This window comes from Gekko japonicus, unplaced genomic scaffold (assembly GCF_001447785.1).
Source record: "Gekko japonicus isolate JY-2015 unplaced genomic scaffold, Gekko_japonicus_V1.1 scaffold190, whole genome shotgun sequence".
In the NCBI taxonomy this organism is placed as follows: domain Eukaryota; kingdom Metazoa; phylum Chordata; class Lepidosauria; order Squamata; family Gekkonidae; genus Gekko; species Gekko japonicus.
Window position 1 is genome coordinate 1,529,389 of NW_015160841.1, and position 9,598 is coordinate 1,538,986.

The 9,598-nt window shown below is 43.6% G+C and overlaps 1 protein-coding gene across 2 annotated transcripts in view; it reads right to left on the minus strand.

Annotated features, from left to right (window-relative positions):
* SEPT7 (septin 7) overlaps window positions 1-2,850 on the minus strand; it is a 53,525-nt gene extending 50,675 nt beyond the window's left edge. For both annotated transcript variants that reach the window (XM_015419255.1, XM_015419246.1), the window contains exon 1: window positions 2,748-2,850. In XM_015419255.1, coding sequence (XP_015274741.1) covers window positions 2,748-2,757 — 10 coding nt within the window. In that variant the 5' untranslated portion in view covers window positions 2,758-2,850. The remainder of the gene's footprint in view (window positions 1-2,747) is intronic.
* Between the last annotated feature and the right edge of the window lie 6,748 nt (window positions 2,851-9,598).

A 9,598-nucleotide genomic window follows, 5' to 3' on the forward strand; every position in this document is an offset into this window, starting at 1 on the left:
AACGGTCCCGGCCGCCGCCGCCAGCCTTGCAGCTCCACTGCCGAGCCCCATGAGGGGCCCGGCGGTGGACCTGCAAGGCTGGTGGGAGTGCAAGGAAGCCCCGCGAAGGCCCTCCCTGGCCCCAGGCAGGCAGGGGTGGGGAGAGGCAGGGAGGAAGCAACTTACCCTCCCTCTTCACCTGCCTCCTCCTGGCTGAATGAGGGCCAGAAGTGGGGTGGCCAGAAGCAGGGGGCGGGGCTTCGTCATGTGCCCCCTCGTACCTCACCCGGGGGAACTGCGATCCCCCCCCGAAATGACCTCTGCAGCCAAGTGATTTGTTTCGTTATGATATTTGGTTTAGATCATGATCAAATGGGGGAAAGGGCGAAAGAAACCTCTGTCTGGGGTCCCATGGTAGCTCTCGACAGCTGTACATAGTGTTTACTGCACTGGAGTTTCTCTGATACCTATCCCAATGTAGCCTCTGAAATCCCCTTCCAAAGCATTAAGACCTCCTCTAGAGTAATGCAGAATGCAGAGGGAGAGGGGAAAACTGGTAATAGTACAATCTGTGGAAACACTTTTGACTTGCGAGTAATATGCTTCGCATCCTGGCCAATAAGGCTTGCATTACATAGTTCCACAAGGGTTAGTGTCACTGGAGAAGATAAGGCAGGAATGCTCTCAGAGTAAAAGGCTATCAGCCAGTTATCTAGGATCCACATTTCACACAAATGCATTGGATGAAGCAAGTTTTCACTCTTGAAAGCTGATACCCTGCAAATCTTGTTGGTCTCTAGCGTGCTACTGGACTAGCTCCACACAAGTGACCCATATAAAATAAAGCTCAATAAAAGTAGTAATTCAGTAGTTAAAGCTCCAAACACTATGTGAAGACATCAGCTTTAATTCTGGCCCTTTGTAGATTTCTCTTGGACACAGTCTGGATTGTCTCATCTTTAAAAATTCTAGCTACATAAACGGAGATACAGGAAGTTCATATCCCTCACCAGAGAAGCCAGGAGCCAAGTAAGCCACTCAAGTTTCTGAATGAATGTAAATTAACGGGTTTTACAGAAAAGCAACCCTGCCATAAAAGCAACTAATCAGCACAGCAAAATTGGCAGAAGGAAAGAAATTCTTGACAATTCTGTTCTCAATACTACATCCGTGGATGTGCCAGTAAGCCAGGAAACATATCCATGGGCAGAATGAAACTGACTGTAAAGCAGTGTTAACACTAAACCCTTGTTACTGTGGTTTATAACAATATACGTGCAATGGAAGTTTAATGATCTTAAAAGCACTTCACCACTTTGCATAAATGGCCTGCTCATGTCTTAGTTATGATATTATGTTCTAAGGGTCTTTTAAGGTGCTCGAAATATGTTCACCCATGTCACGTTTAGTCTTTAAAAGGCCCCAGGGCACAAAGTGCTTACCGTGCATTATGATTAACAGCCAGCACCCATCCAAGTACAGACTCCAGTGCTGTTTATACAGCTACCCAAAGTTTAAAAAGGGGAGAGAACAGCAGTCATTATGTAGTAACTCTTGATTGCTTTCAGCTTTCACTCAGTATCAGGTTTATCAGCCATGTAAGAAAACAAACTTTAGGAGATTTATCATCAGAGTACACAATTACATAATTTCTGATGCAATACTCCAGCAGGAACACTGGAAATATAAATGGGGAGGATCTGCCCCAGGCCACTAAAACAAAAAGATATGAACAGCATAAAGTAAAATTATGAAGTTGTAAAGCTTGACAGAAGTATGTCTTGTTATGATGAACGTACAACTACTTGGACGCAGCCACCCTTTAATTAACGCCTTGACATTTTTCCTTCATAAAGCACCACGGTAGTAAATTCTTAGTGAAGAAAAAACAGCCTAGAGATCTTAAGTGAATAACGATGGAGCGTTTGGTACATATATATTCGAAACATTCCAACCTTCTACTGAAACTTTTGCCTATTCAATTTACCTGTAATTTGGAATGTTGGTGACCTGCAATTAGTTTAACAAAGAGGCTACACACAGCTGTCACTAAGCATACACACTCTGCATGACAGCTGCATTACAAATGGGAGAGTTACAATCCACAAATGGGAGAGCTACAGACCAAATATCAGAATTGAGAGAAAGTTCACTGACCACCCACCAATCAATGCTCCCTCTAAGCTATGGAGCCCTGTGAGCAAAAATTCTACTTTGTGAGCTACTGGCATTAAAGTTGTGAGCAGGTGATTTGGCTAAGGCATAAATTAGTTTGCTCTGGAGCCATCAGTCCTGAGCTAAAACAAAAACATGTGAGCTGGAGGCTAAAACACTTTGAGCTAGCTCACACTAACTCAGCTTAGAGGGAACACTGCCCACCACCTGCTGAAAGGCCTGGTGAGGGGAGTAGGGATGGTTATTTATTCAAAACATTCATATTCTACTTCTCTGAAGACCAGACCTAAAGCTCACAAAACTTAAAAAGTGACCCAGACAGACTAAAATACCACACAGACAAGAAAACATGAGAGATCCAGTCTCAAGAACCCAACACGGTATCTGTTATGATTACATCACAGAAATTAAGTAGTATCATTACGTGAGCAAGCCAGAAATCGACTATAACTTCCACTTTTATTACAGGCGTCAACTCTAACAAAATCAACTTATGAATAGGTACATGAGTCAATTTACTATATGCTCTTTTTGGATAAAGCAGAGAATCACCATTTGACTGGATTACTGAAGAACCACAATGTAGCACTTACCTACTACCATGAGTGTGAATTCAAACCCTCTCTTCACAGACTTCCTGTAAACTTGATTGGGGAGATTTGCAAACCCCACATATCCTTCAAGATTCTTCTGTTGCTAAGATAAAAGCATCTGAAGTCAGAATACTTATTTATAGAACAATTATGATTTAATATTACTTATGAAGATTTGTACAGCTATTAGATCAGGTACAAACAGAATATTGCTTTCCTCGTGCCTTACCTATTACCCCCTACTGGAAAGCTTTCAATATGGCCCATTTGTAAGCACTCAGTTCAAGAATACCCACTACTTAACGAGAATAAAACCAAGTATTTCCCCTATGGTATGTGGATGCTGACTGACAACTCCCCCAAGGACCAAGCAGAATTGGCTTAAAACATATACTTTCAGATAGTATTCACTCCACTTTCAGCCATGAGGCACAGAACTTCAGCCATCTGTAAAGAATTTGTGATGCAGTCCCTTGACTGGCTCTAGAAAAATACTTCAGAAGAGCATAAGGGCTGCCCCAGGCCAGGTGATTGGCTACAACTGGTTATTTCAAGCTCTCTCAAGCTTTAGAAAGAGCCACAGCTGTGGTTTTAAGAAAAGTGCGTGGAACAACACAGTGATGGCTTCTTACAATCTTGTTACAATTAAAGGGAGCTTATCTTCCAAATTCACTATTTCTTCTTAAAACTCCATTCGCTAATAAAGAACGTGCTTCCCCGTAAGCCTTTACACTGGTGGATCAAGACATATGTTTAATGCTTGTCGTACCGAAGACAGAAATAACTGGATCAACACAAGAGCTTTTTCAGAATGTAAAAAAAAAAAGTTCCACCACCTCACCAGCAACATTCCACTCCATGTAACAAGGGGAAGGGTAACATTACTGTGAAAAGGATACTCCAGTTCTTCTTTTAAAATAAACAGGGGAAGAGTATCATGGGAGCATCTTGTGTTCAAAAGGGAGAGGTCACAGTAATAAAAGAAAGGAGTTAATCTTGTAGATGCGAAAGACAGCAGAGACATGAACAGTAGTTGGAGCAGTGTGTGTGGGGGGGGTAGCCTTGCCAGCATTTGCTTTTAAGGTGAGTTTTTCAACAGCCATTTGTTAAGAAAAAACGCTCTCTAGCCAACAAGGGCTTGGCAAACAGGAAAAGAATTGATTCTGTTTTCCAGGCTTCAAATTACTAACATAGTCACGTGTACAACTGTGGCTAGTAAGTTTCATGGGGTTACTATGGATGGGTCTGTTTAGGGTTCCTGTTCACAATGGCATGGGAAAATGGGAGCCAGCCATTAGGTGAATCCCTATAATGTTGGACAGAAGTTTTCAAACGCAATTATGGGTCAGCTACATTCAGCTACATGCGGTGGCTCAAGTGGTTAAGTCGCTGAACTGCAGGCTGTGGAAGGTCAGTAATTCAGCAGTTCGAGACCCGGGTTGCCGCATGACGGAGTGAGCTCCCATCTCTAGTTACAGCTCCTGCCAACCTAGCAGTTCGAAAGCAAGAAATTGCAAATAGATAAATAGGAACCACTTCAGTGGGAAGGTAACAGCGTTCCGTGTGCCTTGGTGTTTAGTCATGCTGGCCACATGACCACGGAAACGTCTTCGGACAGCTCTGGCTCTTCGGCTTTGAAACGGAGATGAGCACCGCAACCCTAGAGTCGGACTCGACTGGCTTTCGAGCAAGGGAACCTTTACCTTTACCTTACATTCTACATAGCACTCATAAATATAATACTAGCCAACCATGTTTTTTCAGCTGTTTCAATGCCATGCAACAACCAAGAAGCAGTTGGGTATTCAGGGCAAAAGTAATTTCTAAGCACACTCAGGATTATTATTTTGATTTTAAGAGTATTTCTTTTATATAGCATAATACTTACAGCTACTTTGTGAACAACATGTTTCCATCATTGCAATGATCCATATCGAGAAGAGACAGTCAGAAGAGATGAACACGAGCAGTTCAGGAAAGCCAGCATTTCAACAAAAAAAGGAAGGAGAGAAAAAAAAGTTACTTACATTTGTTTAAATCACACCACGGCTTTCAATATAACTTTACAATAAAATGTAGGGCTCTTTTTGTAGCAGGAACTTCTTTGCCTATTAGGCGACACACCCCTAATGTAGCCAATCTACCAAGAGCTTACAGTAGCCCATGTAAGAAGAGCTCTGTAAGCTCTTGAAGGATTGGCTACATTGGGGGGGGGGGGGGGGGGGGGGAAAATGGCAAGGGAAGGAGTTCCTGCTACAAAAGAGCCCTGTCAGACAAAAAGTATGTTATTTACACAATCCTAGACATATGTCAAGCCCATTACAAGCAAGAAAATTTTATGAATGACACAGCACAACAGTCATATTGTACTGTGACAAAACATTTATACAGTCTTTTTTTCTAGCAGTTACAGTGCAAAAAACCTTTTCATTATACTCAGTAACATTAGCCCGTTGGAGCTCTCAGAACATATTCAGGTGAACTTTACTAGGGTGAGACCAAAACAAAGTAATAAAGATTGAATCATGGCAACACAGTAATGAAAACAGTGAGAATAAAACACAGGAGAAGTCTACTGTCATCCAGTAACCAGCCCAAGGTTTACAAGTTCAGTTCTAATGGGACAGAATGAACCTGCCTGTGGTTTGCTTTGCCTATCTAGACATTTAACCCCGAAGACAAGATAGCAAGGATCTACTTCTCATGAATACAACAAGCTCTACTCATATCTACTTTGATTTTTCCCCCCCAAAGCAGAGGCTTCTCTGACTTTGGTTCCCTTGCATAAGTGAGAAGAAGACGTTATGTGCATTGGCCTTTCTTTTCCTTTCCATCTTAGTCTAATGATCAGATGAACTCATTGTTACCACTCACATGGGACCCAGAAAGTGAAATTCCTGGTCATTTCCAAGGGTGGGAGCCAGCAGAGATGAGATAGGATTAGAGATACAACCACTGCAGTTCTGCTCACAAGAATATCCAAGCAAGCCTCAGAGAGCATGGGCATCTAAGTGGTTAGACCATTAACCAGGACACTTCCACAATTAGGAGTGTGTCAAAAGCACCTTGATTAGCATTCACAAATAACTACATATTTGGCTAAAAGGCATTTCCCCCCCTCTCACATGACTTGAGACTGGACAGTCAATAGCCTAGCCTGTTCCTAGCATGCCTTCTTACCCTAAGGCTTTCCTTATTCAGAAAAATTCCCAGGGTCTAGGAACCGTCTTCACGACACTTTCAGCCATACCAGGAAGCCTCCCCCCAGCAAGCCTGGATTCTCATCCCTCTTCCTGAGCCCAGGAAAAGGGATATTTGTACCCTATTCAATTCCAAGTCCTATAACTGAAGCCTGAATGTACAGAAAAGCGTTCAAGTCAATGGGTTTCACATACTGTGTGTATGGAACTACGAAAGTTCTGCCCATTCCTGGCATGTGTGAGATGCTCACTGATTTTTCCTCTGTGCTTCTCTGGATCTTTACCAGGGGCCCTTCCGCATTCTGATTTTCATCACCTGTGTGTTCCTATTGCTTTCAGGGCTCCCCCCCCCCCACACCCCAATGTGTTTTGCTCTATCTTAGTAGTCCCAGAGGGAGCAAAACACATGTGGAAAAGGGGGGGAGGACACCCAAAGCAATAGGGAAACACAAGTGAAAAAAAATGAGAAAGCAGAAGAGCCCAAGATTATTGTTTGGGTCTCTGCTACTGAACCCAGCAAGCACCCTCCTGCTAGTTCCACACCCATTCAAGTTTTATAGTCACCAAGTCCTCTGTGGGATTAGCTGCCTGCAGATTGTGAGAGCCCTGCTCAAGACTCTGATCTTTGGCCTGCAGACATGCACTGACAGGTACCTTGTTTCTGCTTCCCTCTTCTGTCCCCTCTCTCTGTAGCCCCCAGCCTCCTCCTCTTGAATGATACACATTGCAAAGGGTGTGGGGATGTCTGAAGTACCTGTATCTCAAAGTGACCATTCTAGTATTTGGTACTACCTCTGCATGCTTGATTTTATGATGAGGAACGCAAGAGTGGATTAAGGAGTCAAAAATGGCCCTGGAAAGGGGCCCCATCCCCATGGAGGAGGAAGGGAAGGAGCAGGCTTGCTTGCCATCTCGCATGCACCAACCTATTCTCTACGCACAAGCCAAGCTTCACACAAAGTATTTTAAAAACCCATACACAAGAGTTTTCCAAAGAACTAACTGACCTACCTCCTAGGCGCCTTCAGTTCAATAAGCATGATAAACTGAAAAAAACCCCTGCAAAAATGCTTCTAGACCCCAATTCAGAAGTCACATTCCCAATATTTCAAACCATGAACGAGTAGGAAGATGCCATAGGTTTGCACACACACCCTTCACTTTCTTGCTCCAATTATTTCCGTTCTTTGTTAAGAGCAAGCAATGGCTTGCTGTGTCACATCTCAATCAAGTAAACTATGGCTTGCACAAACTATAGCTGCTTCCCCAAAGCATTGTACTGCATTTGTGCACCTCCTGGGGTGCAAAACTGAGGCGGTGATATATGATCACACCTTGTAATGTGTTGCCAACAGCCCAGATGAAGGACCATTCCTTAAGACATCTCCTGTTAGACTCCTGAACAAACTTACTCCCAACAACACTCTCTTGGCACTGATTTGTTCATTGAGAGATGAGGAGTCAGTTCTGGTATTATACAGAATTCAAACAGCCCCCCAATGATCAGTCCAATCACACCGATCCATCCAGCCCGCCTAAATCTACTATGCACCATTTGCCCTTCCCCAACACCTGCAAGCTTAGTATCTAGCAGTGTCTGCCCTCCAAGGTCAGGCACGCATACTTCCCAAAGAAGGGAGGCCCTGCTTAACGCAGTTGCAAGCTCACACGCTTTTTGCAAAGTAGCTCTCACATCCACAGACTCACATGCTCCTAGACTCCCTCCCCCCAACCAGAATACCAGAAGACAATAGGCATACAGAACCAGAGAACAGCAATAACCATGGCAAACGAGACACCTCCAGACCAGAGCTTTTGTGACTGTCCTTTGGCAGTGGTTGATTCAGTGTCCCATACCTTCTTTGTACTGTCCAAAGTATGCAACAGTCAGAGAGAGATTTCTCAGAAAAGGGCTACTGAAGTACTCAGCCATTCCTGATACTTCAAGATTAAGTTTACTTCTGAGCAGCCTCTGCAAAACCTGTATTGTGGATGTAGCAAACTTTTCTTTTACTGTGATTTTTAATTCTTAAATTTTGCTTTACAGTGTATGGCCCATGAGCTGTTAAATTCAAATAAACTAATCTGAAAATCTCCCAGGGTTTCCCCAGTTTTTCTCAAACCTTTCCCAAACCCAATCACACAGCAGCCACTTCCCACAAAACCCACTTCCTCCTGCTGCCAGCTAATTTTAATCTGCCAATTGAATATAGTTATACTGATATAACAATCTGTGAATCGGGTTCTCTGAACTCCCCCCCCCCCTTTTTAAGTAAGTAACTAGCCCCTTTTGGTGCCGATCTGTAAGGGGAAAGGCATATCTCCACACTTAAGGAGCCAGAGAACTTTTTAAATGGAAGCTGGGAATTCAGAGAACCTGGTACGTGAATCATTACAATAGTCAAGTGCCAGTTTTTAATAAACTGAAAAGGCCTTGGTGGCATGGGAGGGTGGGGGGAAATGGCCACAGCTACGGAGAAACCCGACATTTGGAAGCCCTGGTTTGGAAGCAAGCTCTGCTTTTCTCAAACCAAGAAGAAGGGGATTAGAATGCATCAGGAAAACAGGGTGTGTTAAATCCAAAGCATATTCCCATGTATCCAATCCATGACTGGTAGGATCACAAACATTACTCTGAACCAGAACAAAAACTCTAATTACTAGATCTTAGATGAAATCTCACCTAGACAGCTTAAACAACAGTTCAGAGGAGCTTCTCGCATTACATGATGTTCTGAACCCATGCAACTACTAACAGCAACCAAAGAGGAACACACAGTGTAGGTATACAAGGGAACAGTAATCTTTGTGAAAAAGACGCTAACACTAGTTCAATAATAACCAAAGTATTGATACAAATACAACCATATAAGCACAATCAAGTCCAATCTTAAAGAAAAGTATCCTCTTGAGGTGAAGATATATGAAAAATGATATATGAAAAATCCAGATATTAAGAACTCCATTTCGAAGAACTTCCTCAGTAAGTGAAACAACATATCTTCAAATAGGTTATATGCACTCTTGTGAGTTACAGCAAACACATCTCATAAATGGGCAGTTATTGGCAGTACATCTCAGGAAAAGCTCAAGGCTTTACATCACACTTCCTTCCATAATTACTGCCCATTAATTGGGAATTAAGCCTTGGGAAGGTGAGGTTTGGGGAGGGAAGTGACCTCAGCAAGGTATAATGCCATAAACTCCACTCTCCAAAGCATCCGTTTTCTCCAGGGGAACTGATCTCTGTCATCTGGAGTGCAGTTGTAATTCCGAGTGACCTCCAGCTTCCACCTGGAGGTTTGCAACCCTAGTTCCCATGGAGGAAATGGCTGCTTTGGAGGGTCCATTCCCTCATGAAACGCCACCCTCCCCAAGATCCATCCCCCCAAATCTCTAGATTTCTCCTAACCTGGAGCTGGCAATCCTATCTCCTTCCCACCCAACAGCCAGCCTACCATTATCTGCCCCTCTATCTTAAGCTCCCCCACCTCTGCCTAGGAAAACTGGTGCGGTGTGGGTCCTGGGCCAGGCCCACTTGCACTGTAGGAACCCTCAAGGACTTGTGGGGTGGCACCTCAATTTCCCTTGTATCCTCCTCCCCACACTATTTCCTCTTTTCTGGCAGCCCCCCATATCTCCTCCCCTTTC